At 49.4% G+C, this 27688-nt stretch overlaps 11 protein-coding genes across 11 annotated transcripts; 4 read left to right on the top strand and 7 right to left on the bottom strand.

Annotated features, from left to right (window-relative positions):
• Positions 1 to 75: 75 nt before the first annotated feature.
• On the bottom strand, positions 76 to 1304 carry GIQ15_02328 (uncharacterized protein; the record flags this gene model as incomplete). Its single annotated transcript, XM_033549745.1, has 2 exons — positions 76 to 1142; positions 1193 to 1304. 2 exons carry the CDS (start codon positions 1302 to 1304, stop codon positions 76 to 78), a joined length of 1179 nt encoding a protein of 392 aa, XP_033406906.1.
• Positions 1305 to 1695: 391 nt separating this feature from the next.
• GIQ15_02327 (non-heme chloroperoxidase) lies at positions 1696 to 2742 on the bottom strand (the record flags this gene model as incomplete). Its single annotated transcript, XM_033549744.1, has 3 exons — positions 1696 to 1766; positions 1841 to 2258; positions 2317 to 2742. The coding sequence occupies 3 exons, from the start codon at positions 2740 to 2742 to the stop codon at positions 1696 to 1698; spliced, it is 915 nt and encodes a 304-aa protein (XP_033406905.1).
• A 265-nt stretch (positions 2743 to 3007) lies between these two features.
• GIQ15_02326 (meiotic chromosome segregation protein) lies at positions 3008 to 3862 on the bottom strand (the record flags this gene model as incomplete). Its single annotated transcript, XM_033549743.1, has 1 exon — positions 3008 to 3862. One exon carries the CDS (start codon positions 3860 to 3862, stop codon positions 3008 to 3010), a length of 855 nt encoding a protein of 284 aa, XP_033406904.1.
• A 1953-nt stretch (positions 3863 to 5815) lies between these two features.
• Positions 5816 to 6751, top strand: GIQ15_02325 (uncharacterized protein; the record flags this gene model as incomplete). The annotated part of the gene is made up of 1 exon (XM_033549742.1): positions 5816 to 6751. One exon carries the CDS (start codon positions 5816 to 5818, stop codon positions 6749 to 6751), a length of 936 nt encoding a protein of 311 aa, XP_033406903.1.
• A 1105-nt stretch (positions 6752 to 7856) lies between these two features.
• On the bottom strand, positions 7857 to 9245 carry GIQ15_02324 (ACC synthase; the record flags this gene model as incomplete). Its single annotated transcript, XM_033549741.1, has 1 exon — positions 7857 to 9245. One exon carries the CDS (start codon positions 9243 to 9245, stop codon positions 7857 to 7859), a length of 1389 nt encoding a protein of 462 aa, XP_033406902.1.
• A 576-nt stretch (positions 9246 to 9821) lies between these two features.
• GIQ15_02323 (GTP binding protein Bms1) lies at positions 9822 to 13593 on the top strand (the record flags this gene model as incomplete). Its single annotated transcript, XM_033549740.1, has 4 exons — positions 9822 to 9888; positions 9973 to 10043; positions 10110 to 10199; positions 10267 to 13593. 4 exons carry the CDS (start codon positions 9822 to 9824, stop codon positions 13591 to 13593), a joined length of 3555 nt encoding a protein of 1184 aa, XP_033406901.1.
• A 721-nt stretch (positions 13594 to 14314) lies between these two features.
• Positions 14315 to 16047, top strand: GIQ15_02322 (uncharacterized protein; the record flags this gene model as incomplete). The annotated part of the gene is made up of 3 exons (XM_033549739.1): positions 14315 to 14537; positions 14911 to 14989; positions 15204 to 16047. The coding sequence occupies 3 exons, from the start codon at positions 14315 to 14317 to the stop codon at positions 16045 to 16047; spliced, it is 1146 nt and encodes a 381-aa protein (XP_033406900.1).
• A 2137-nt stretch (positions 16048 to 18184) lies between these two features.
• Positions 18185 to 18967, top strand: GIQ15_02321 (uncharacterized protein; the record flags this gene model as incomplete). Its single annotated transcript, XM_033549738.1, has 1 exon — positions 18185 to 18967. One exon carries the CDS (start codon positions 18185 to 18187, stop codon positions 18965 to 18967), a length of 783 nt encoding a protein of 260 aa, XP_033406899.1.
• A 367-nt stretch (positions 18968 to 19334) lies between these two features.
• Positions 19335 to 20040, bottom strand: GIQ15_02320 (uncharacterized protein; the record flags this gene model as incomplete). The annotated part of the gene is made up of 3 exons (XM_033549737.1): positions 19335 to 19581; positions 19641 to 19665; positions 19914 to 20040. 3 exons carry the CDS (start codon positions 20038 to 20040, stop codon positions 19335 to 19337), a joined length of 399 nt encoding a protein of 132 aa, XP_033406898.1.
• Positions 20041 to 20969: 929 nt separating this feature from the next.
• Positions 20970 to 23618, bottom strand: GIQ15_02319 (CCCH zinc finger and RRM domain-containing protein; the record flags this gene model as incomplete). The annotated part of the gene is made up of 5 exons (XM_033549736.1): positions 20970 to 21290; positions 21380 to 22380; positions 22437 to 23144; positions 23236 to 23354; positions 23554 to 23618. 5 exons carry the CDS (start codon positions 23616 to 23618, stop codon positions 20970 to 20972), a joined length of 2214 nt encoding a protein of 737 aa, XP_033406897.1.
• A 914-nt stretch (positions 23619 to 24532) lies between these two features.
• On the bottom strand, positions 24533 to 27497 carry GIQ15_02318 (uncharacterized protein; the record flags this gene model as incomplete). The annotated part of the gene is made up of 6 exons (XM_033549735.1): positions 24533 to 24550; positions 24625 to 26400; positions 26465 to 27120; positions 27185 to 27242; positions 27311 to 27326; positions 27490 to 27497. 6 exons carry the CDS (start codon positions 27495 to 27497, stop codon positions 24533 to 24535), a joined length of 2532 nt encoding a protein of 843 aa, XP_033406896.1.
• Positions 27498 to 27688: the final 191 nt, after the last annotated feature.

Raw genomic sequence — 27688 nt, 5'->3', positions numbered from 1 at the left:
GTCGCATCACATGACCCTCGTGTTCGTTTCGTCGTCGCTTCGATGTCTTATATGAAGTCGAAGAAGGCGTCGAGTTCACGGTACAGCCCCAAGTACAAGCCCCTGTTGACCTCTCTCGACGCGTAGGCGATTACTTCTCTCCACGATGCTGCCTTCAAACGCCCACCACCAGCGTTGGAAGACTAGTTGGCCGACCTCCCACATCTCAGGCGAGAACGGGTCTGGTCCACTGACCCTTAACCCTTCGCCGGCATCCTCCATATCGTACACCAACCCCAATAGGCCCATCGGGTCTGCCGCAGACGGAGGACGTAACTGCACCGGCAGACTAAACACCTGGATCAGTTTATCCCGCGCACTGGGCCATGGTAGGAGGTCAAGGAACGCATGGTGTGGAACCATTCGCTGAGTGGGCGTCGGATGGAAGTTTTTGGGAAGATCCGCCATGTTCGACGGTAACTGCGGCTGGGCGGCATTACTGTTGATGCCTGTTGGACCCGTATAGAATGGGCTTATACCTGCCATATTCCAGATATAGTCTGTGAGATTCAACCTGGTGGCGATGGTGAGCATGGCCCGTAGGAGAGTCAAGGGCGGCACATCGAGGATTTTATCGTCTGGGAATGTAAAGTTGGATGACTGGTAGGATTGCAATGCGGACGAGAGAGGCTGTGTTTCGCCATGCGGGTGATTTGCGAGGAATTGGAGGGAGAGCGCAGAATGGCTGGGCGAGGTAGGTGATGCCGACATGAGTTGGAGCTCTGCTGGGAGCTCGGGTAGGTCTGGCGGAGGGGTTACAGTCCCTATTGTGGATAGAGAGGGTGTCGTATCAAACGTAAATTCTGGTATATTGTCCAAACCAAAAAGATCTGGCTCGCCTCCGATTTGGACCGGATTATCGAAGGAATTGGCAATGCCTCCTTCAAACGGTAAAAGTCCATTGTCGAATGTTTGTGATATTTCATAGTCCACCTCTGGAGGTGTAGGAACCTGCTCTCCAACCACCGGGGGGCTTGTTGAGTCTAGGTCTCGCAATGATCTCGACCCAGGAGAGGGAACGGGTTCCGTCGACTCTGGAGTCTTCTCTCTAGATTTTTTGGCCTTGGCTTCTAGCTGAGCCATATGTTCTTTCTTTCGCTGCCCTATATCCGGTTAGCTTTTGCTCAAGGTAAACTGAGGTGAAGGATCATACTATATCTTCTCTGCGCCAACACATTGAGCACTCTCTTCCGTTCGGCCGCATCTTCTGAAATATCAGGGACCACAATGTCGTCGGCCTTTCGCTTGTGTCTGTTAGCTGCCATTGTTGTTTATGCGCGTAACGAGGGTATCAACACGGAGAAATGGCTGAGAGTGCATGATGCTGATATATATAGCCAGGAGGGGCCTTTTCCGTGGTAAACTCGCAGCTCCACCTGAACACTATCAAGCATCCTCGTATACTAACCATGCCTACTCGAGTATTCGCAGCTTCGAAGTGAGGCTAAGTCTCCCGTGTTTCGTATAGGCATAACGTTATGCTTATTGCCAGCTCACTATGAAGACGCACTAGACCCTTTTAAGGGATAAAACCTTGTGGCATTAACTATATATGTGGAAATAAAATATCATAACGACAACTTCACTCCGCGAGCATCACCAGCTCGATGCAACCTTTGCCCATAACCAGCTGTCTACTCCGTACAGCCACCACGCCTAAACTTTCAAGGCACGAATGAATTCCAGGATATCGTCAATAACTTGCTCGTCATGGGTATCCGTAAGGCCTAATAGGACCCAAGTTAGCCAAACCATCTACTCAAATGGCAGAATTGATACCCAAAGCCAGGTAACCACTTACCATGTGCAGCATCCTTATATATTTTCACCACCAACCTGGGAAACATCTTCTTCAAAACATGTACCTGCGAGTCGGGCGAGTCCTTGTCGCCATGAAGACAAGTAATAGGAAGATCTGTCTCGCTTTCCAACTTCTTCAGCGTCTCAGTAAAGTCCGTTGAGGAGATGAGTTGAACGCATCGTTCGACTGCTTGAGCGTCTGCACGGAGCACTAGATCGGTATAACGCTGCAACAACTCATCGCTGACCTTGCAGCCTGCATCTCGGCCCAAGATGGCAGGCAGAGCGGCCTTGGTGTACTCTGCGCGATTCGTGCGGAGGTTATGGAGGATGTCGTCCCATGCCTCTCGTGATGTGGCTGTTGGGTTCTCCGGCGTTTGAAGTGGGAAGGGCAATGCGGCGCCAATGCCGATGAGACCCTATGATGAACTGATTAATACGATTGAGGGTGTTGATGTTGGAAAAGCAAATACTTACCCTACAGTTTTTGCGCACATACTCGCTCTTCATGTACGTATGCACTCCCTCTCCGGGACCCATACTTGCACCAATGAAGACGAATGGTCCGACATCAAGCTTTTCCAGCAAATAGGTCAAGTCCGCGGCAAACACATCATAGTCAATTGGTGCCGAAACGGGCTTGGATCCCATCCAATCGCTGTTTCCGAATCCTCGTCTGTCCGGAGCGATGCAGCGGAACCGGTACGTTTCGCAGAGAGGGAGAGTCAGTTTCTCGAACATCATGGAGGACATTGGCCAGCCATGGAGGAAGACGAGGGTAGGCTGTTGCTTTTCATTGTTGAGGTGAGTTTCGTTGGGTCTGAAGGGGGCAGGGAAGGTTGCAGGCTTGTAATCGCGGTAGAAGAGCTGAGCTTCATCGAAGGGGCTGGTGAAGCGAGGCATGGTGATGGTAAGGCGGGCTTAATTGGGATTGAGGTAGATGATTGTACGATTGATGATTGACTTGTTGGACAATCAGTTTGATGTAGCGGACCGTAGGCCGTTTATATATTGCCAGCATAACGACGTTTAACATGTAAGGGACAGCTGTATAGATTCATTTTCTCGTATATAGAGGTAACGTTATGCCGTCTGCCCCACCGACATAACGACCATATCATAGGCCTCCTCGTATATGTAAACAGGATCTGTAAATAGCACCTCACAGCTATACACCAGCCAAACCGTCCTCCTCTCTCACGGGCATGCGAAGACCATGTAACCCCCTATACCCCGACGGCTCAGGCGCCTTCCACCCTTCCAACACCGTAGCGTCATCGATAGTATAAACCTCTACGCCCAACGGCTTCGTCGTATCTCCCATCTCCTCACTCCCCTTCCACCCCCACTGCGACAGATCCCCGCCCGAACACACCGACAAAGCACACAACACGTCTTGCTCAGCAAAGAACTCGAAATAATCACCCACTTTCGCCGGGCTGGTGGCCATGAAGTACCGTCCCTTTTCATCTAGGCCCGTCACCTGGAATACGTTGAGCACATCATGTACGTCGCTCTCTGCCAGGCCATACTCCGCCACGGCACGGGTGAGGTTAGAGTGGCAGTGGAAATCATCGGATTCGCCTGTCATCAGATGGTGAATGTATGGATCGCAGCGGGTGCCTAGTAGATCGTGGATGCGGCCGCCGAACTCGTCTACGCCGTAATTGACGAGCGTGTCGGCTGTGATGGTGACTAGGGGCCGCATGTAGGGCAGACATGACCAGAGACGGTCGAAGGTTGAGACGTGGGATTGGTGGAGTTGGCGGGTTCGAGACGCCCAGAAGCGTTCGCGCGGGTTATGGCTGTTCCAGATGTTGAGGTCGCCTACTTGGGCGCCTTGGGGGGCGGTTATGCGGCATACCTGGCCTGCGCGGACGGTCCAGGCGTGCGCGGATCGAGGGCGGATGAGGGATGAGTGAGTGAGGGTGCGCGAGGGGCAGTCGGCGATGCGGGTGTAGAGTTGTTTGTTGGCGTAGATGGGCGAGTCGGCCGGCGCATCGTACGCGGGTGCGGGTGTCATCTTTACCTTGACCTTGACCTTGGTCTTAGACTTTAATTGACCTTAACTGATGTAATTGGTATTGATGTATATTGGTATAATTAGTGTAGATATTGATATTGATGTAGATGTAGATAGGGCGTGCCAAGACCTTATACCTCGGCATATCCAGAAAGGGAAAAGGGAGGAAAAACGAGAGAGGCGGCTCTTGTGCAAGCTTAACTTACTAACCGGCCTATGTTTAGCAACATCCTTCGCTTGCGGCTGTTCCTGGCCGTAAAACACGCCTCCGAAGGGCCCCGAGACCTCCGAGACACCGTCCTTTAGCCCTTGACCCGTTGTGCCGTCGACGTTATTCTCTATATCTTCCGGCGCTGTTCCGCTCGCTATATTTCCGCACTGGATAGCATATTGTGACTGTGACCAGGGAAGAAAGTGTATGAAGCGTGAGGAGTAAACGGTGGAAGCATCTCGGCCCCGAGGAGCGCAGGAAGCTCCGGGTGTTTTTATGCTAACTTTCCCACCGGCGACCGGCAGGATTCTAGACACCTAAAAGTCAAGGATAGAACGGGAAGCGGGCACTGACGTCACCACATGATTCACCCAAGGCAACCGTGTTTCGCATCAACATGCGAGTACGTAGGTGTACCTAGGTAGGTGTACGACGATGTCGAGTCCTCAAGGTACCTGTACGCGTCTACGTCGTAGTCAGGCAGCCATCTACCTTGTTAACGCGTAAAGCTTCTCGAGAGTATAGACTCATACTAGATGTTTACGGATATTTGATGCAGTGATGCCAACGCACTATCGGTATGCACCGTCGACTCTATCGGGATGCGCCGGTTGAGATATACTTCTCGCCGTTAACTGCTGGTCGGTGCTGTGGCGTGACCTTCTTCTTGAACCTAACGAGCATGCATACATAAACAGCCGTAGCTAGCGATATAGACAGTGATATAGGGATAGATATAGTGGTATAGGGAAGGGAGCAAGCGAGGCCGAGAACCCGAGAAGGTCAGGTGACCAGCACTTTAAAGGCCGAGCATCCGATGAGTCATCACGGAGATAAGTGAAGTCCGCGTTGTGGCCAAGGGGGAAAAGAGTGAAGTTGGACAAGAGAAAAGGAGAAAGCGGCTGAAGGAAGGCGGAAGAAGGACGACGAATGAGGACGAAGGACGGCAAACGGGCAGCCGAGATACGTCTGGAGTTATCGTGGGGTTAACGTGGCATCCCCTTTACTTATCGTGGCGCTCCATGGTTCTTCGTGCGCTCGGGCAGACATACGATATACCCGTACACCGTAAATCGTACATCATCTAGATAACGACATAGACATATGGATAGCGACATAGATATCGACATAGATAGCGACAGTGAATAACGACATAGGTAGATTAATAATATCCGATTGCTAATAGTGACGCCATGGACGGAGGAAGAGTCGGAGCAGAGTCGGGGTGCAGCTCGCTCCCTCGGCCCTGCCTGACCGCTTACCTGATGCGCATCACCCTCGTATTCGCGGTCCAGCCCAGCCTCAGCCCAGGAGGAACCGGAGAGACTTGAAAAAAGACTGCAGCCCACGCGGTCGGTTCCAAACCCTCCGGCCCACCGCGATCTCTGCGGAACAGACGGACCAACTTCTTCTTCATATCTTCACCATATATCTCCTACTCTTCTCTCTTGATATACTACTCTCCTTACTCTCTCTTCTTGATATAGTTACTCTACTCAACTACTCAACTACTCTCTACTCCGACTTAACTACGGAGTACTACTACTACTACTACTCCGACTAGCTGCCAGGAACCTGCAGGGATCTGGCCACCGCCTCGATCTTATCTGACCAGTCATCCACTCACACTTTGACTTTTCATACTTTTCATACATATACCGCCTCGCTGCCTGACTCAACACTTTCTCACACACATTTACTCACTCACACAATTACTTTACAACATCTACAGAGTGCAGAGCATGATTCACCCGTCCAAGAAACGAGACATGTCGCTCAGCCAGACATACGTGCTCGCCCACACGGCCAGGGCAAAGCTCTCCCGTGAAGCTGCCAGAGCAGACCACGAACTCCGGCTGCTCGTCGGGCACGCCAACATGCTCGACAACCTCATGGTCGAGCTGGCCGAGGCAGAGAAGGAGAGAGAGGCCTGGTTCAACCACAACATCAGGTCGAGAGCTTCCTCGGCCGCCTCGACAACGCCAATTGCTCCGGCTCCCGTCTCTGCCGGATCCAAACGCATACAATGGCTCGATACCGTCGTCAGCCACCGCGAGACCCTCTCAGACGACGACGACGACGACGATGATAACGAGGAGTGGGATGTCTCCAGTGATAGTGACAGTGATGATTCTTCAGACTACGAGACGGACGGTGACTTCTTCGTCAACGTCACTGCGAAGCATACGTCCTATCCTGCTCCTCCCGCCGCGGCAGCTACAGAGCTATATCCGATAAAATATACATCTGCTACCACCACCACTGCCACCAGCCACGTATACGCACAGGCAGACTTTGATCTCGACCTCGCGGCAGAGTACGATGAGGGCGATTACGACGACTACGATGATGGTGATGAGCTAGCTCTCACTCGTACCTCGTCGAGACAACACCAGCCTCCAGAGCTACTACATGACTCTGACGAGGAGTCTGAAGACGACATGCTCCCCCTCTCCCCTCCACAGCCGACATTCGATACCTTCTCCGCCTCACGCGAGTCCGAGGAGGAGACACTAGTCACCGCCAGCGCCTCGAAGGAGAGCACAGGCAAGGGGATAGATGCAGACACACCGACGCCCAGACTGTCGGAGGCAGAACAGTCATCCTTCGTCGAGGAAGGGTTCTTCCTCCCTCCACGAAACCCGGCACGAACACAGGCGATGATAGCTGCCTACTAGACAATACATCATCCTTGCATCTGCATCTATATACCCATTGTTCATTTTCGGCATTCTCAAAAAGCGTCTGAAGGTCTAGCGTTTCTTCTTTTCTCTTTTCTCTTTCTTTTTGGCACGGCGTTAAATGATGTGATGACGATGATACCTCTTCACCTCAACCCCTCGAAAACAAAAACAAGCATATACGTACACATATACTCCTCTCTCGGCCTCCTTTCTTGCACCTTACTCACCACTCTACGTTTTACACTACACTTACTGCTCACATCTCTCGTTGAGATGAGATACTCTCCCTCCGACGCTTGTCGGCATGGTACGAGAGATCTATAGTATTCATATACAAAGCATAGCCTTTTATCTTTTAGGTAGTTACTAGCTTAATTCATACATACTTATACTACTTACCTACCGAATCTTCGTTTTATCGTATCTATCTTCCCCGCGGATGTTAAATGTGAAACTGCTCTAGCTTATGCGGATGCCTGCATACCCCGCGGGTCACGGATAGTTATCTACATGCATCCATCTACTTGAAACGCACGACATGTTACTTAAATTGGCGTGCTGGCTAGATCTTGTCTCATCCATCGTATTCGATGCGTGCATGCATGTATGTCTGTTATATTGACACGGGTACTCCGTTGCTTGACGGAGAGAACAGTCTAGCCAGCCACGTCAACCCTCAACGTAAACTGGTATTTGCTTGCTATGGAAAGTGGGATAAGCGTTGGTGGCATTGAATGGGGAAGGGAGGCTGAAGGTAGGTTTCTGTGTCTCGTCCCTGGCCATGTGGCAGGCCGCAGGTTGTACCGAGCACGGAGTATAGATGTCGGCCACGGTGTAACCCTTGATAGTTGAACCACGCATATTGTAGGACGATGAGATTGTAATGGCTACCCTACTAGTGATAATACTGCTCATGTAGGTTATTCAATATCTTGTGCATTATTTATCTTTCCCATAGTCAATAACTAACTTATTAGTGACAAGGCTTACAGACTATCGCCGAAATGTCCCTAGAGCTACGCGTTCATTATCTCCACGCAAACATGTAAAAATCTAGATCTAACGCGAATCCAAATATAAATCAGAATAAGAGAGACGGCTAGGTGAGCTTTACATCTGCCAAAGCAGACTCGAGTGCAGGTGCAGGCTCTCCGATAGCGGCCATGATTCTCCCCAACGCCTCATCAAGGAATGGTTTAGGGTGTGAAAAGACGATCCTAAACCAACCTGGCTTCTCGGAACCAAACGCCGTGCCATCGGCCAGAAACACGCGCCTCTTTATAAGTTCATTCATAACCGTCTGCGTCAAGTCCGTTGGAGCATCATCGCATAGAGTTATCTGCTTATTTCTAAGATATGCCTCGCCTAGATTAGCCCATACGAAGAAAGAGGCGTTGCAGCCTGTTGCATACTCGATGTTGTGGGCTTGCATGGCTCGTGCGACGATGGCGTAGGACTCCGATAACTTGCGCTGGTTAGCTCGAATATACTCTTCCGTGAAGGCGTCGTCTTCTAGTATACTCGCTGCTATATGGTCGGAGAGTCCAGATACATACGAGTAGAGCGTGGGTCCCTTGAGAGCAGCCATGAGGTGAGGGTTGGTTTGAGATATGATAACTCCCACGCGGATGCCGTTTGCACCGAAATCTTTGCTCATCCCCCATAGGGCGTGAACGAGCTGAGGATCAATCAGATCCTTGGTGGGTATAGATAGTGCAGACTCGAACTTGACTGGTGCAGGCGTGCTGGCTGCAACGTCCACGGTATTCTCCCATACCGACATGGCATATATCTCGTCACTGATGAGGTGGATCTGATATTTCTGGCATAGCCTCATCAACTCAATAATTGTCTCGCGCGGGTAGCATCGTCCTAGCGGGTTGTGTGGATGACAGAGCATCAGAGCTCTGACACGCTTGCTAGTTCGTGCCTCAAACTCAAGCAACGCCTTTTCGTATTTAGCAACACATTTCACCTCGAACGGATCAACCTCGTCGAATGATACGGCAACTACTTCGGCATGCGGACGGGACATTATGTCCGGAACGAATGCTCCGTAATATGGTCGGCCGAGGAGAATGCCTTCACCCGGATCTGTGAATGCCCATGACATATGCTCTATGGCCGCAGAAACACCATTAGTAACCATGAGATGTTCCGGCGCCAGCGGCACGATCGGCATCAAATGACGATTTAAGAACCGAGAGGCGGCAATCTTCAGCCTCCTCGACCCATCGCCACCATCATTATACGTGAGATATTGCGCTGGCAGTTCTGCATGTGTTCGGATATATTCAAGTAGCGTATCATGCATCAAGAAGTTCTCTGCCACTCCTACGCTGACGAACCCGTCCTTGTTTGTCGTGGGGTCATATAGGTTGGTGAACACGTCCCACATCAGGTTGGCTGCCGTCTCTTTCGCGATTTTTGCAGCCCGCTGAGAGATCGTTGCCTGCCGAGCAGGGGCGGGAGTAGGCTCCGAGCCCATGTTATATATATAATGGAAGTAACCTGTTTATTTCAATCGTTGAAGTCGTCGCTGATGAAGCCGTCAGCAATATCACATCAAGTTTTAGTCATAGTTAGCTGATAAATCAATCAACCCCTCCATGAGTACAGTTGACTAAAACCTTAAGCTAAAAGATTCGGGCAGTGTTCGTGTTGTAGCACCGCTTGGAGGCCGTTGACCTGGCATTGACCTATTATATATGCCATCTCGGGGTGTATACCCAGCGAAATGATCAACAACTGTCGTAACGCAAGCCACTTCCTGCAAGTACAGCGTGTTTTCGTAAGGTTGTACTTTCCGAGGTTTGTTGTTTTTGATCTCTTAGACGCAAATTTAAGCGCGGTTACTAGTTAAAGCGGCTAGCGCTTGTTAAAGTGCTTATCTAATGAAGATTATCTAATATTTTACTAAGCCATAAAAAAATAATCGGCTGCAAAGCAAAAAAAAAGAGAGGAGATTGATAAAGCCGTAGATAGGACGTTTCTCTTGGAGTTTGGTCAACCTTCTTCTGGTTCCGAGATGGTTTAGATCTCACACTCGAATAATTCTGTGGCCATGGAGGATCAATCCAATAAACCCCACCGGAAGTCCAAGGACAAGGGGAAGAAGAAAGACCATGGAGGTACATTGAGCTTCCGAGATTTCGATTGTCGCAATATGGAAAGTGATCAAGATTGCTAATTGAAGCTATCTGAATTTTCCACAGGTCCTAACCCCAAAGCATTTGCGGTGTCGAACCCAGGAAAATTAGCGAGACAGGCAGCTAGGTCGCACGATGTGCGTTTTCATATAGCCGGCGGGGGATATATTTGGAGCTTTCAGTGCTAATTAATCTCCGGTTAGATAAAAGAGAAAAGGCTACATGTTCCGCTCGTGGATCGCCTACCGGAGGAGCCTCCGCCGATTATTGTCACGGTCGTTGGACCGCCGGGGGTACGTTAATTTTACGTTGTTAGAAAGAATGGCGGAATTGCGCAGCTAACATCCGGTTTTATTGCAGGTCGGAAAAACGACACTCATCAAGTCATTGATTAAGCGATATTCGAAACACTCCCTCAGCTCGATCACCGGCCCTTTAACTGTCGTGACTTCTAAAAAGCGGCGGTTGACTTTCCTAGAATGTCCCTCGGATTCTTTGGCGAGCATGATAGATGTCGCAAAGATCGCTGATATCGTATTGCTCATGATCGACGGCAACTATGGCTTCGAGATGGAGACTATGGAGTTCCTCAATGCGCTTTCTGCTAGTGGAATGCCAGGAAACGTCTTTGGTATACTTACCCATCTTGATCTATTCAAGAAGCAGAGCACACTACGGATGGCGAAGAAGAGACTAAAGCATCGGTTCTGGAGCGAGTTATATCAAGGCGCTAAGCTCTTTTATCTTTCTGGAGTGATTAATGGGCGATATCCGGACCGAGAAATTCATAATCTTTCCCGATTCTTATCCATCATGAAGAACCCGCGACCACTTATATGGCGAAACTCGCATCCATATTGCCTAGCGGACAGGTTCTTAGATATCACCCCTCCAACCGCCAAGGAAGAAAATCCCAAGTGTGACAGGACAGTTGCTCTCTATGGGTACCTCAGAGGTACTAACTTTCCAGCTGTTGGCGCAAGAGTACATGTCCCAGGTGTTGGCGATCTTAACGTCGCCTCGATCGAAGCGCTCCCTGACCCTTGTCCTACGCCCGCCATGGACCAAGCAATTGCTAAGGCTGCAGGCAAATCTGGTCGGAAAAGATTAGGCGAGAAGCAAAAACTTCTATTTGCGCCAATGGCTGATGTTGGTGGTGTTTTGGTGGATAAAGACGCTGTCTACATCGATGTCAGAACAGCTACATTTAACAGAGATGAAGACGATGAGGCGACAGAGGAAAGAGGCTTGGGAGAGCAGATGATTGTTGGCCTACAAGGCGAGAGAAAGCTACTTGGAGACACAGAGGCTGGTGTTAGACTATTCAAAGATGGTGACGCCATTGCCAATGTCAATGCTGAGGAGTCCGAGCACCTCGGGAGAAACGAGAGGAGAAAAGCCCGATTTATCGAAGACCACGAGAATGGGCACGACCTAGAAGGTGACGAGGATGAAGGACTTGAGAGCGAGGACGAGGAAGAGGATGAGGAAGAATATGGGAGCGACATAGAAGAGGACGACGAAGGGCCGGGCGTTGACTTTGCATCAAAATTCAGGGAAAAGCAGAACGGAACTTCCAATGGAAAGGGTGAGGAAGACCTTGCCTTTGCTGATAGCGACTCGGATCTCGGCTCCATATCATCTGTGGAAGACCAAGAGCTAGAAAGCGCGCCCAGCGACTACGAGGGAGAAGACGATGGAGAAATGCGCTGGAAGGAAAACCTGACCGCCAATGCCAAAGCAATGTTTAGCAAGAAACCCGCCTACAGGATAGCAGAGCTCACCCGCATGCTTTACGACGACTCCATAACTCCAGCCGATGTGGCCAGACGATGGAGCGGGGAGGATGTTTTAGATGATGCCCAGGATGGTGCTGAGGATGAGGCTGACGACTTCTTCAAGAAGACCAACGCTGAAAAGGGGGGGTTAGATGACCGCACCATTCCTATTTACAACTATGATGAACTTGAACAGAAATGGCAGGACAAAGATAACCTCGATGCACTTCGTCAACGATTTGCAAGCGTCAAATTCTCAAAACATCGATCCGGCAAAGAGGGTTCCGGGGAAGACGACGATGAAGAAGGGTTTGGGGATACAGACTCAGACGACGAAGGGGATGGAGCATTCGCAGATCTTGAAACAGGCGAGGTCTTCGGAGGCGACGAGGAGTCTAAAGAAGAGGACGAGGAGGATGATGAAGACGGCGAGCCAGAGGACCTTAATGCAGAACGTGAGCGTAATGCAAGGCGGAAAGAGGAGTTGAAGCTTCGCTTCGAAGAAGAAGACCGAGAAGGCTTCGGCAACTCAAAGGACGGGGCGAGAGCCGCAGGACAGCCTCAAAACGAAGAACAGTTCGGCGAGGATGAGTGGTATGACGCTCAGAAGGCTGCACTCCAGAAACAAGCCGACATCAACCGTGCTGAGTTTGACACGCTTGATGCACTCTCAAGGGCGAGAGCAGAAGGTTACAAGGCTGGAACTTATGCCAGAATTGTTCTGGAGAACGTTCCCTGCGAGTTCTCCGAGGGCTTTAATCCTCGATTCCCCGTTATCGTGGGAGGCTTAGCCCCTACGGAAGATCGGTTCGGTTTCGTTCAGGTGCGAATCAAGCGCCATCGCTGGCACAAGAAGATCTTGAAGACAAACGATCCCCTGATTTTCTCCCTGGGGTGGCGCCGATTCCAGACGATGCCGGTCTACAGCATCTCAGACTCTCGAACTCGCAACAGAATGCTGAAATATACACCTGAGCATATGCACTGCTTCGGCACATTCTACGGGCCCCTAGTTGCCCCTAATACAGGTTTCTGCTGTGTGCAGTCGTTTTCGAACAAGAATCCTGGGTTCAGGATAGCCGCTAGTGGTGTCATTTTGAGCGTCGACGAAGGCACCGAGATCGTCAAGAAATTGAAACTTACCGGTCAACCTTACAAGATTTTCCGCAACACAGCGTTTATCAAGAACATGTTCAACTCCTCTCTGGAAATCGCCAAGTTCGAGGGAGCTGCCATCCGTACCGTTTCCGGCATTCGTGGTCAGATCAAGCGAGCTCTCAGCAAGCCAGAGGGCCATTTCCGTGCCACCTTTGAAGATAAGATCCTCATGAGCGACATTGTCTTCTTACGAACTTGGTACCCCGTCAAGCCCTTTCGGTACTATAATCCGGTCACCAACCTGCTTGACTATAAGGACTCCGAAACCGGCACAAGTGCAGAATGGCAAGGCATGCGTCTAACCGGAGAAGTGCGACGAGATCAAAACATTGCTACACCTCTGGAGAAGGACTCTGCTTACCGCAAGATCGAGAGATCAACCAGACACTTTAACCCCCTGCGGGTACCTAGGCAGCTCGCGGCCGACCTCCCGTTCAAATCACAGATCACCAAGATGCGGCCAAAGAAGGGGGAGACATACATGCAAAAACGCGCCGTGGTACTCGGAGGAGAAGAGAAGAGGGCCCGGGATCTCTTACAGAAACTCACAACGCTGCGCAACGAGAAGGTTGCCAAGAGAGCGGCTGCGCAGGAGGAGCGGAGGAAGGTCTATCGGGCAAAGGTTGCAGAGAACCAGGAAAAGAAAGAGGCCAGGGAGAAAAAGGAGCGTGATGAGTACTGGAGCCGCGAGGGAAAGAAGAGGAAGAATGACGGAGATGGCGGTGCGAGCCGGTTTAAGAAGAGAAAGTGAAGGTGTATCTATATCTATACCCCGTACTTTTCTGGTCGCTTTGCAGTTTTGGGACATACTTTCTGTATATACAGGGGATACAGGGCCAGGAAAAGCATCATCATTCTATATCTTTAACCGTTATTATTCTCTCTTGCTTCTATATCTTCTGTTATCTTCAACACTACTCTAGTATATCATCAATATCGTAGTCTCGGCTTCACCTCGGCTTTTATATCCACGTGACCTACGTGCTCACGTGCAGGCGCGACGCGTCGGAAGGATCTTCGAATATTCTTCAACATCCCACGTCAAAAAACCGCCAGTGACAGTGACAGAGCGACGGGAGCACGGAAAAGAAAACACCGGCCCCCTGATGCAGCATCGGGAAAGGTGTTGGTAACAGCAGGGCGTGTTCGGCGCCGTGAGACTATCCGTGAGTGTTCGGGCTCGTCAACTGTGGTCAGATATCGATTACTACCGAGTCACCTACGTGCAAAACCACGGCTCGAGGCCACCCTAAACCGCTTCACTATGGCTATCACCATGCGGCTTCGCTAGCCCCAATCAACTACGTCAGGCCACTAGTACTCCCAAAAGTACATTACTACAACGTCTTGACATCATACTCCACGCCAACGACGGACGCCCTTCTGCTACATCTCCAAGTCACCGCCACTACGGAATATACACAGGGTCCTCGTTTGATCTGGTTACTTCCTCTGCACCTTTGCCGTGCGTCATGGATGAGTACGGAACGTGTCCTGGTCCGATAAACGCCGGCGTGCAGTTTTCGACGTCGACGTCTGCGGGTCATGACCTCTTCCCCCCGTTGAGAGCATCCGCCAGCGACCTCACCCAGTCTTCCGTGGCGGATGCCAGCGATTCCAACTCTCCGCCGTCGACATCATCGTCTATTCACTTTGGAACCGATCCGGGCGCGAATTCAAATTTGCATTCCCAGAGTAAGATGTTCCCTCAGTCTATAGACGACCGTCCGTCGCTCCCACAATTACAAACGACCTCTCTTCCTCGTCAGTTGGAAAGAATCGACTCTGGCCATGACACTGTATCCTCTACCCCATTTCATAGCCCACCAAGTGCCAGAGCAACTGTACATCTCACTCCAGGACAGAAAAGAACCGCCAGTGGTGTGATGAAATGCTCCGTTTCCCCGGACCGACCTTTCTCGTTAATGACAACACCCGGAACTGGATACCACTCAAGATCGATGAGTACCGATTCGCATTCTAGCCGGATTGCAGAAGTGAGTAACAGGCCGTTTGTTCGTTTTTTAACTGCTTGAACTTCAAGTTTCTAATGTTCAACGTTCCACAGATATCGGCGCAACTCCGTTCACGACTATCCTGGGCAGCAGCGAAAGTGGAAAAAGATTGGAAATCCAACCCCAATGGCAGTAAGCTCAGGTTGCCAGCCAAAATAACTTCGCCTACAAGAGGAATCAGACCATCAATGCAATCCAATGGGCCGCCAGAATCACATTCAGCTCCAAAACTCAATCGTCCCGTTGGGGAACGCGACTTGGCCGCTGAAGTATTAAGAATCGCGACTGGGTTTAGCAACCCAAGGCCAGATATAACGCGAAACGCACCTCTAAACCACACCCCCAGACCTTACCACCGCCATAACCTGTCGATGGGCTCAATCCCTTCCAATGGATCATACCAACGGCCCGCATCCAATGGCCTCCATCAAATTCCCCGTCTTGCTCCACCAGCAGATATAGTGCCTGGCAACAGTACCCATGCGAGACGGAGGCCAACCCTAAACAGCACCAGCCCTAAAAAGTTCCAAGCTCCATCATTATCACAACAATCCTCGAGCTCTTCTACGATGGGGACCTACGGGTCCTATCATATTCCTGCTACTCCTCCAAGGCCTCAACCCTCGTTCAAAGCCCCATCCTCTGCAACAACGGCAATTCTAGGGAAGCACTGCACACCGACCCAAAAGACAATAATGGAACAAGACGCCGTTGAAACTCTTGTCTTTATGGGAAGCCCGGAAAATTCTGGATATTACAACGACTCCCGGTCACAATTCCAACCTCCTAACAATTCCCAGAATTCCTCCAGGTTCACTCCAGTTCTATCGTCGAATGAAAATGTATCAGCTTCCACATCCTCAGCAGCAGGGTTAGGCGTTGCTTTCAACTTTGAGCCCCGAAGACAAGACGCACTTCACTCCAAACGTGTTAGTTTTGCAGACCCTGGTGGAGAAGACCAACATAACCCTTACACAAGCTACCACCAGCCTAGATTAGAGCAAAATGCTGGTGATGAAATTGACCGCATGTTAGATGAGATGGGTGACAGCGACAATGAACAAGACTATGATTGGTTTGCTCATATGTCAGGGGCCAGGGATAATTTTAGCTTGCCGCAGCAAAGTAGCCAATGGTCCAACGGCCAGCACAACCTGCCTAACTCGGCTATATTTCAACCCCGGCAATAGCGTTCAATTCTCTGGTTAACGATTGGGCAGAGCCCTCTGCAACGTATTTTTTGAATCCCTCCATTTCTGGCACAGCGAGTTGTCCCCTCTTATGACTGTTGGTAGTGTACTCTTTGATGACCTATCCTGACGATTTGAATGATACGATGCAATGATAGCATTTTTTGAACTAGCTCACGACTGTTTGTGTTTTTTCCTCTGTTTTACCTGTTGCTGAAGGGCGATGCTACTTATTCTTGGTTGCACAAACCACGGTGGAGGTTGTGGTAAACAGGAAACTATCATCCTACATTTTTGTCCGCCTTACCCGCTTGTCCCATCGTTTGAACAAGCATTTTTGCCAAGAATCCCATCTAGCCTCTGCCCAAAAAAGATGCATCGACGATTGGTTACGCCGATATTCGTCAAAAACAACCTAGCTTGCTATATTAATCAAACAATTAAATCTTTGGAGAAGTAAGGCAATAAGAGGCTTCCTATGGAGTGATATACGCACGGCTATGTCACCATTTACCTATTCAAATGTCCATCTATCAAGTTTGGTCAGTCATCCTACCGGGGTCTGATTGAATCCTACGCGTGACAGATCTTCGCTGAAAAGTGCAGATCCGAGCCTACAGAGTAGGGTTCATACAGCTTGCGCTAGGCCGGCCTGTCCACTTCACGAACCCTTGATCCACGGCTCGGATAGTGCCATCGGCTCCCACACCCGGCTCCCCTTCCACGCTATGCACAAATGTCAGGCCTGTATGGCCTTGTCTTCTACCCAGACAAGCTTCAATGCTACCCATACTGCAGCAATAATGCATCTACTTTACCCTGCACCGTTAATTCATAGAGGGGAATATGTTGACTGACGTTATATTGATCGCCGGCTGTCATCCGGCAAATATGGCATATATCTACTCCATTGGGTGTTTCATTGGATCCCTCCACCGCCTCTCTTCGTCATCTTTAGTCATGTTAAGCTGAGGAACAGCGGTAGATGTCCCGGGTTCAGCTCATATGCATACCCCTCATTTCCAGTGATGAAGATATATGGTCTGCATATATACTTCAGCTGGTTGGCATATACTTCAGCCGGTTGGTATTTATACCTCCACGAGTTCGTTCTTTTCAATTTTTTGAAATTCGACACTCGCCCGGTTCTTTAAACAAAGCCAGAGGAGTGTGGCTCTTGTCCCTTACTTTTGAGATAAAAAATGGAAAAACACAATCCAATAACGCCCAGTCGCTCCGCTGATGCTGATGCAGCATTTACCTTCTTAAATGAACATGACATTGACTTGAGTGCCGTTGGTGAAAAGGCATTGGTGCGGAAAATTGATTGGATGATTGTTCCTCTCATGTGGGCATGTTATAATCTACAATATCTGGACAAGGTGTTGAGTATGTTGTTACCTATCTCGGTGGTTAATAAATTTTGATATATACCAACGGGTCATGTAGTCAACTTCGCTTCCATTATGGGCCTGTTGGAAGACGCCCACCTGGATACAAACGAGTATTCATATCTTGGGTTGGCATTTTATGTCTCCTACTTGTTCTTCGAATTCCCGACTGGATATCTTATGCAACGACTTCCAACGGCAAAATATCTAGGAGCAAATCGTAAGTACAACACAGACCTATAACATTATCTGATTGACTGGCTTCAGCTTATCCTGACATTCAATAGTAATCTTATGGGGAACCATGGTAACACTCAATTGTGTAGCCAAAAACTTCCCAGGTCTCCTTGTACTTCGGGTCCTCCTCGGTTGTTTTGAGGCCTCCGTTGCTCCAAGGTACAATGCCCGTTCCTGTCCTATGTCACTCGTTTTCTAAAGAAAAGAATCTAGTTTAATTTTGATCACTGGCATGTGGTATAAGAAAAATGGTACGTCATCTCCGCTTTTGAATGATGATCCTTCCAATCGTGGCAATTATATTTACTAGATGAATAGAGCAGCCAGCACGCATGGGTCTTTGGTATTCTGGGACCGGGACAGCATACATAATCGGGGCCCTTAGTGCCTATGGGCTTTTATTCTATACCGGAGAAACCTTCAAGCCATGGCAGATTATGTTCCTTATATTTGGTTTAATTACAATTTTCACAGGGATACTAGTCATAATCTTCCTTCCAGACAACCCAATGACATCCCGTCTGACCCATGAGGAGAAAGTCTACGCAATTGAGCGACTTCGAGAAAACCAAACAGGTATCGAGAATAAACATTTCAAAATTCAGCAGTTCAAAGAAGTGTTCGAAGACCCACAAACCTACCTTCTGACACTCATTACTACCGCTGGCCTCATTCCCAATGCCGCCATATCCCAATTTCAGTCACTCATCATCAAGGATATTGGATTCACCCCCAAGCAGACACAGCTTCTTTCAATCCCTAGCGGGGTTGTTAATATCGTTGCAATAGTTTCAGCAACTCTCCTAGCTGCTAAATTCAGCAGGCGTACGTTGTTTATGGTTATCGTCCTTATCCCTAGCCTTCTAGGTGCATGTCTGCTCGCCTTCCTTGATAACAGCCATCCAGCAGCGAAACTGGCGGGAAATTACCTTACCCACTGCAATAATGCATTTCTGCCTCTCACATACTCCCTCATCACTGCAAATTACGCAGGGCATACAAAGAAAGTCACCATGAACGCGGTCATATTGATGGCATTCTGCCTAGGAAACATACTAGGCCCTCTAACCTTCAGGGATGAAGATGCGCCTCAGTTTATACCCGCAAAGGTCACCATCGTCATAACTATTTCAATTACAATAGTCTCTATCATTGCATTGAGGTTCTACTATGTTTATGAAAATAGGAGAAGAGAGAAGCGGCTGGAAGAAGGAGAAGTGCAGAACTCTGCTGATTTCCTCGACATGACTGATCGGGAGAATCTATCATTTCGTGTAAGCTTACCCTCCTAGCATGCACCCTCTGATGTCAATATGTTTTATAACTTACCATGTCATGAACCCTCTAGTACGCATTTTAAAAAGCCTTTCATTATCCAGACTCAACTCACCAGCACACCGGCGCTCAAGATAACCTGATAAATCAATCTCGACTATCTGATGGATAGAACCAAAGGTATATGGGAGAATACTAACTGGTGGCAGGCCTTGTTGGCGCCCAAATTTAATATATATATACCAGCTTTCAGCTATGAAAATATCGACATATATATAAATAAATAATTTAAAGCTCCTGTTACATCTGCAACTCTGTCTCTGAAGCAGAAAAATATAACCAAGGGGCTCCAATAAACCGACCAAAATCAAACAATACCAGAAATTACTTTCCAGCCAGATATCCTCCATCCACAGTAAGGGTATGGCCAGTTATAAAGCTTGCGTCTGCCGATGCAAGAAATAACGCAGCACTGGCTACCTCATGCGGTTCAGCCATCCGGCAGCCAAGTGGCTGTTTGGCTTCGATGGAGGCACGCATATCTTTTATGGCCGGATCTTCACTATCTTTGGCCATCAGGTCATCCAATAATGGAGTTTGCGCATACCCAGGGGCTATGGCATTGACGTGACTAGTAAAACACACCAATTAGCCCATGAATATGATTTTAGGAGATCCTGGGCCACATACATCCTGTCAGCAGCATATTCCAATGCTACAGCCTTAGTTAGGTTAACGACTGCCCCTTTAGAAGCCGCATATGCGCTCCCACGGTGCGCCCCAACTAGGCCCAATACCGATGCTGTATTAATGATCCAACCTCGGTCACCGCTGGAATGTGGTTCCTGAGCAATCATCTGGGCGGCGGCGTATTCTTGCCCGCGCCAATAATGTAAATTTAAGGAGTTAATGAATGCTATTATCTGACAGTACAAAAATATGAACGCGGGCTGTTCAACTTACTGCATCCTAACCACACGCCTTTTCCATTCACACCCATGATTTTATCCCAGGCAAACTCAGGGGTTTCATGGATACGCAGGCTCAGTCCATCGCGATAGATAAGACCAACACCCGCATTGTTGACCATTCTATACGTAAAGAGGATTGAAAAGTAGCAAGGCATGGTTAGCCTTAGGTTCAACCAAGATTGATCCATACAAATAAATATGAAAGGCAAACTAACATGTCCAATCTTCCAAACTCTTTAACACATCCACTCACTAGGGCTTCCACATCTGAGGAAACTGTAACATCTGTCTTGATAAAAATGGATCTTTTTGGGAAAAGACCGCCAGTTCGAGCTGGATATGCTTCCTCGGCAGCTTCATGGGTTGGTATAACCTTCTCCCCCTCCTTAACTTTAGCTATAGTATACGTTAATAAAAATAGCAAAGAATGAGGGCAAAATAACAGGAGGCAATCGAATATACCCCTTGATGTAGGATCCAAGTCAGCGCAAACTAGGAATGCACCCTCGGAGGCAAATCGAAGCGCGATTGCACGGCCTATCCCGTCTGAGGAACCCGTTACAATGGCTATTTTGTCTTGTAGGCGAGTCCCGGTGGCCATATTTGTCGGCTATCTTTCCTCTGAAGTCGACTGAGTGTTTCAGATTGCGCTGTTGCTAGACAAACGTGGTATCATTCGAGAGTATAAATGACGAGAAACAGTTTCGAGGGGGGTCAGGATGAGGGGAAGATCAAGTAAAACAGGTTTGTCCCAAGTGTAAGTAATCAATCAGCTCTGTTACTTGCTACGTAGTAACAAGGATATAGTTGTGTATCAATACTTCAAGTTTCTGGGGTTTGAAAAGTGTGCCTACTGAGCCCTATACCTAGCCCCTTTTAAGAGAGATGGGAAGATTGGTCATTTAGAAAGCTTTCCTCACTTGGGCCTCCATTCATCGCTGCAATAAGTTACAGCTATAACAAACATTTCATCCGTCGGACAATTATATATGTAGAAATACACGTGTAGGGAATCCAAATCTAATCCAAACACTCAACCATGGAGAATTCACTCAGGCCCCCAGGCATCATCCATTTCAGCCACATCATAGTCAACTTCATGCGTTGGCTCCTTCTCCTGTGCGAGAGCACTGGGCGTATTACTATCGGTCATAGCAACATCTTCGCTGGCTTTCTGAGCAGCTCCGCCACCGGGCTGTGTCGTAGCAGGCGGCGGGTTATTAACCCAGGCGAACTCAACCTTGCCGACTGATGGGATGTCAGTTGGGCCATGGAATAGCTTCTCAGCAACGTATCGGTCTTTGAAGGATACCACCAAAGCTCCCGGACGATCTGGGCTGGGACCAACGCTGTCGTATTCTCCGATTCCCTATCCGATTATCAGATAAATTAGCTTACTTTCCTCTTTTTTTGGTACTAGGCAAAGGAACGTGCTAGATAGAAAATGTGTTTCCTTACCAAAAGATATTGCCTCAACGCCTCGTCGCGGTTAGTATCAAATTCTACCCCTGAGATAGCAACCCTTTTAGGACGATTATCGAGGCGCATCACGCCCCCGCGGCCACGGAAGCTTCCTCGGCCTCTAAACCCACCTCTAAACGAGGGGTCGTAGCCACGGCCACGAGGAGGGAATGCACCTCTTCCACGGAAGCCACCAAAGCCTCGTCCACGACCCCGGCCAAAAGTAGACTCCGGCTGAGCATCGGGATCAATACCCATGCTTTTAGCCTCTGCCTGTAGAGACGCGAGCTGGGCACGTAAAGAGGCAGTCTGATCATTCACCGGAGCTCCCGTCTCAGAGGCAGCAGTTTCTTTGCCAGCACCCTTAGCTTGCAATTTCTCCAATAATTTAGCCTGCTCCTCCTTGTGGCGTTTAAGCAATTCATCGGTTTTCCTTTTATGTTCTAAGATTGCTTCCTCCGTTTCTTTTCGTTTCCTGACCTTTTCCTCATGAATTCTTTGAGCCTCCGCCTGCTGCTTCTCAAACGCTTCTCGATCGAACGGGGCTTCTTCAGTAGAAGACGGTTTAAAGCCGTTGCTGTCACCTCTTGACTCTGTAGGCTTATACCAATAAACCTTTACAAACCTGTTGTCAAAGATGACCTTCGGGCTTGACCATGCTCGATGAGCTGCATCATACGAGTCATATTTGACAAGGGCTAGGTGTTTATATGGCTTCATAGTGATCTCTGTAATTTCACCGAAATCAGAGAAAAATTCTCGGACGGTAGATTCGTTAAATTTGTCTTCCGGTATTTGCTCGACAACGATAGTTGTGATTTTCCGGTCCTCGTTGGGGCCTGCGTGTGAAAAGTCAGCCCGATTACGGCGTTGCGAGCCATAACCTCCTCTATCACCACGGCCGCGGCCTCGCCCTCTTCCTCGATCACCACGTCCACCGCCATTAGCACCATTCGTCGGGTGGTTAGATACAATATTCGATTTGGTTGGGTCGTACTCTAATCGATGAATTAATAAATAGAAACTCACAGAGGAGAGATAGGGGGTTTCATACCGTCATCCTTTGATGGGGCAACCAAATGATCCTGACCATGCTGGTAAGGACAAGTGCTTCCCAAAACACAGAATCCCATAGTATCATAATCCTTACATCGTTCCGCAATTTTGTTAGGGGGCGAACCAGAGGTCTGTGGCTGCCCATTAAGCGATGGGAGCGGTGGCATGGGTGGCATCCCTGGAATTTGCGGAAAATTCATCCCTGACATACTTAACATCTGCGCAATTGGGTCATTGGGATTGAAAGGAGGGAATCCAGGCTGTGGAGCAGGAGGGCCACCGCGAAATCCTCCAGGCATATTTGGTGAATAGCCCTGGCCCTGTGCACCTGGATTTTGTCGGTTGTCCCACCCTCCTATACCTCCTCTGCCACCACGTCGACCGCGTGCGGCCTTATACGGCCTATCCGCGCTTCTTTGATATGGGCCCTGATCCTCACCCCCCTGTGAATCGTTAAATGTTCGTTTCCGCGCGTTAAATTGCTGGTCATTGCTTTCAAATCCGCCTAGTCCTGGCTGTCCCATTGGTCCGAGTTGGGCTTGCGCAAATTGAGCCATCATATCCGCATTTGGAGGCTGCTGACCGAACGGGGCATTTTGGGCTGGGGAAGGCAAAGAGGGCTGCTGCACGGCGGGTGGAGGAGGCTGCTGCTGCTCTGGTTTTGGGTGAAACTTTTCAAATATTTCGTCCACGAATTTAACAGTATCTAAAAACAGTTCAGGCATATTAGCAATTTCCTGCGACTAGAACAAACGTGTACTATAAGTACTCCACTAGGGTGAACCCAAGACACTCACTCTCTTTCAAAAAGTCTTCGAGATTCTCCACGGAAGCTTTCCTTATCTCCTCGTCTGGAGCATCCGTAGATACCAAAGCAAGGACATAATCCGCCAATACTTCCGAGTCTGCATCGGAGCTATAACGCATCAACGAACCAACTCATTAGCAGTGTTTTAAAAAGAAAACGAAGCTGATCAAAGTAGCTTTAAAAAAAAGCCGAAGCGGTTCCCAAAGTCCAAAGTAGGTGTCTCGCATAGCACCATCGCGTAGATACCACTTCATAGATCAGGATGTCTTTTATTACGCGCCATGAGCAGTTTTTCAGCAGCACCTACATATCTTCAAGTTTCTTCACAACCCAGGATTTGACCTCCGCGGCTTTCTCTTCCGTGAACTGCATATTTGCACCACTTTAGGTTACGCGTATTAAACCCGTAATCGCGTCTGCGAGTATCCCGTAACCGTCCAATAAATCGATAAAGATCCGGGAGGCTCGATGTACGGCGTAGCAGTGAGGGGATAGTTGACTGGAATGTGTTCCGGGATAAGCAATCTCACAAGAGCTCTAACTGCGAGAATTGAAAGAGAGTAGGACCTTTGAAGGTTGTAAGTCCCCTTAGATTGGCCTCCGCAAATGAATGACAGGTAAAGCTAGGTATGCGTACGATATTGATTCATCCGGCTGTTGAAATCATATATTCTCGATGCGAGCAGCAAAAGCATCGCGCCCAGAGCTTTCTAACTAGTTTGTTAGCGTCCAAGCAAAATAGCATCACGTGATAAGCTTGTATTTTCAGCCCAACTTGGCAAGAATCAACGACATCCGATCGTTTCTCGAGCCTACGAGGAGATACGAATCGTTTACGGGAGCCCGAGGATCATTGATAACCATTATGTATTCCTTGAATCACGATATACACAAGAGACTATCAACTTCAAAAAAGCAGGAACATTTAACGAAACATTACATAGGAAAAAAACACATGGGTCAAATCACAGCTCGCAGCCACAGCTTCGGATGATAGCTATCTTAGATTTATCAAAAGGGACCGGAGAAAAAGCCTGACGCAAAACGGGGCGGTATGGAGTGGTCGTGGAGCGAGAGAGGGGGGTCGTTTTAACTTTTTTTTACCCGTTTTTTCTTTCTCATTTTCAAGTGCGCCGCCGGGAAGTTGAGACAAAAGCCCTTCAGCACATGCAAGCCAATTTGATCATTGCTAAAATGGTATTCTTTTGAAAATGGTCGCATACGCTTCTCGGCATTGTGTTCTTAATACACGAGAGCGGTCTAAACATATCTTTGCGACAGGGTGTTTACAATTTGTCGTAGTACTAGGAACGAGCGAGTTAGCAGGTCATCCTGGCATTTCAACTTGAATTTTAGGGAGATGGAGGATGAAGCTTACGTTGGTGTAGTCTGGAACGACTTCCTTGATACCCTTGCGCTTTCGCATTTCTGTGACGACGATACCGGGCTTGGAGGTTGGGTCGAGGACGGAACCACCGGGGAGGATCTGCCAATGGTCGAAGACGGATTGAGGGAAAGCCTGGCCACCAGTGGCGGAGCGGAGATCGGCAGGGAAACCGAAAGACTCGTTGACGGGGAGGTAGGCCTTGATGGTGAACAGAGGAGTTCCGGGACGCTGTTCTTCGGCGAAGACGTGTCCACGTCGTCGGGTGAGGACACCATAGATACCACCCATGGCTTGTTCTGGGACTTGGATCTCGACCAAGAAGACGGGCTCGAGGATACCGGGGTCGGCCAACAGAGTAGCGGCCAACAGGACACGACGGGCAGTACCGATGATTTGACCACCACCACGGTGAATAGCATCAGGGTGAAGGGTGACGTCCTGAATGTTGAATCGGATAGCTCTCATTGGCTCCTCAGCAACTGGACCTTCACGGGTAGCCCACTGGAAACCGGAGACAACGGAATCCTTGATTTCGTTGAGGTACTGGACGGCCTTGGTCTGGTCAACGAGGAGGTTAGCACCAGAGGTGTCGGGACCGAAACACCAAATCTTTCGTGCATCGGTGACATCCCACTCGTATTCGTCAGCGAGGAGACGGGCACGGATCTTGATATCGTCACGGGGGGAGATCTTTCCGCTCTCAATGGCTTGTGAGACCTCTTCACCCAATGGCTGGGCGGTCATGTAAAGACGGTTGTGCTTGTTCTGAGACTTGGACAGGGCAACCATGCTGGATTCACCACCGACGGTCTCACGGTAAGCGACGACGGGGTCGGAAATACGGAGGGGAACACCGGCGTGATCCTCCTCGAGATCCTTCAAGCAAATTTCCAAGTGCAGCTCACCAGCACCGGCAACAACGTGCTCACCGGACTCGTTGATCATGGTCAAGACACAAGGATCGGACTTGGAGAGACGCTTGAGACCTTCGACGAGCTTGGGCAGATCGTTGGCGTTCTTGACCTCGACGGATCGCTGCACGACGGGGGAGACAGAGAACTTCATGACCTTCAAGTTGTGAGCAGTCTCACTGGTGGTGAGAGTACCAGACTTGAGCAAGAACTGATCGACACCGACGAGACCGACGATGTTACCGGCTGGGACATCCTCAATTGGCTCAATGAAACGACCCATCATGAGAATGGTACGCTGGATAGCCTTGATGAAAAGATCATCCTTCTTTCCAGGAGTGTAGTTAGGACCCTGGATGCGGACCTTAAGACCGGAGCGGACGGTACCGGCGAAGACACGACCGAAAGCATAGAAACGACCCTTATCAGAGGTTGGCACCATCTTGGAGACGTAAAGCATGAGAGGGGCCTTGGGGTCACAGTCACGGATACCAATGCACGCCTCGTCGTCGGCTGGACCTTCGTACAGGGTGTCGGCACGGTATTTCTGGGCAGTAACGGGAGATGGGAGGTTAAGAACCATCATCTCAAGAAGGGCATCAGCAGCAGGAAGGAACTTCCTCATGACGATCTTGAGCAATGGCTTGCCCTCGAGATCCTTCTCATCGGAGGTGAGCTTGATTTCAAGCTTCTCGACAAGGGTGGCGATCTCCTCCTTCTTGGAGTGCGTGATGGCGTTGAAGATCTTGAAGATTGGGTCGAGGATGAACTGGTTGAAGGAACGCTCGAGAGTCTTGCCCTCATATTCACCGTTCTTGGTCCACTTCTTGGTCTTTGGGTTGAAGTAGTTGTCTCCCTGTGCGAGGCGTTAGTATACAAGTCTAACCGGCCATTCCAGAGAGACACAGGATTCCACTCACCCAAAGTCTGTCCATCATCTTATTCCTGTCAACACCGAATTTCTTGGCGTATTTGACAGCGAACTGTCGGATGGTGAAGGCCCAGCCGTGAAGACCGGAACCGAAAGCGACGGTACCCTTCTCGGGGTAAACCTGGACATCACCGAGAGCCTTGTCGAGGTAGGTAGCGATGATGACGTTGACGGACTCGACAGTTCGGGAGAAAGATTGGTACAGATCTTCCTTGGAGACCTGGAGCTCAAGAAGAGCACGGTCGACCTTGTTGATGATACAAACGGGCTTGATTCGCTCGGAAAGAGCCTGTCGCAAGACGGTCTCGGTCTGGACACAGACACCGGAGACACAGTCGACGACGACAAGGGCACCGTCAGTGACACGGAGGGCAGCAGTGACCTCAGAGGAGAAATCAACGTGACCAGGAGAATCAATCAAGTTGATCAAGAACTCGTTTCCGTCGACTTTCTGGGGGATATCCTTAATGTCATCTTCATCAACGAGGGTGGCGTAAAGGGAGATAGCGGTAGACTTGATGGTGATACATCGGTCCTGCTCGTCCTGACGGGTATCTGTGAAACGAGCTTCTCCGGCTTTGGCGGCAGAGATAATACCGGCACGCTGGACCAGCGAATCGGTAAGAGTGGACTTTCCGTGATCGACTGGAGTGGTATAAAGTTAGGACCGCGGACCAGAAAGGACACAGTACAGCGATGAGCATCATACCGTGAGCAATAACACACATGTTACGGATGTTGGCAGGACGATCCATCAATTGACGGATCTACATGATTGCGTTAGTATATCTTTATACCTTAGGGATTCCCCTGTTGCCAAAGGATGTTGACATACCTCCTCGACGGTGAAGCTGTTGCACGCCAAATCGCATTAGTAATGTGTTCCCCCCTCACCATGCAAAACCAAAACAAGAGAGAAAAGAGCAGGGAAAAAGGAGAGCCGGGATAGAGACGATGCTCCTACACGGACAATCCTTCTTCTCGCCATCACAGGAAGCTGGACAAACGACTTACTTGACCATCTTGGCGGTGGTTGTTCAGAAAAGTGCCGTAGAGGCGGGGTGTTGATATGGTGGCTTTGTGGCTTGGTGTCTATCAGGATCGAGAGCAGAGCTCGACCTGAGCAAGCAGCGGAGAGGAAGCTGATCTCGTAGACGAGGTGAACAGTGCTACGCAGAAGCTGGCGATGGATGGAACACCGGGGAGTTGAGGT

Source organism: Arthroderma uncinatum, assembly GCF_011692745.1.
Source record: "Arthroderma uncinatum strain CBS 119779 chromosome Unknown scaffold2, whole genome shotgun sequence".
In the NCBI taxonomy this organism is placed as follows: Eukaryota; Fungi; Ascomycota; class Eurotiomycetes; order Onygenales; family Arthrodermataceae; genus Arthroderma; species Arthroderma uncinatum.
The sequence above is the reverse complement of the archived record's forward strand: the minus strand, read 5'-3'. Positions and strand labels throughout refer to the sequence as shown.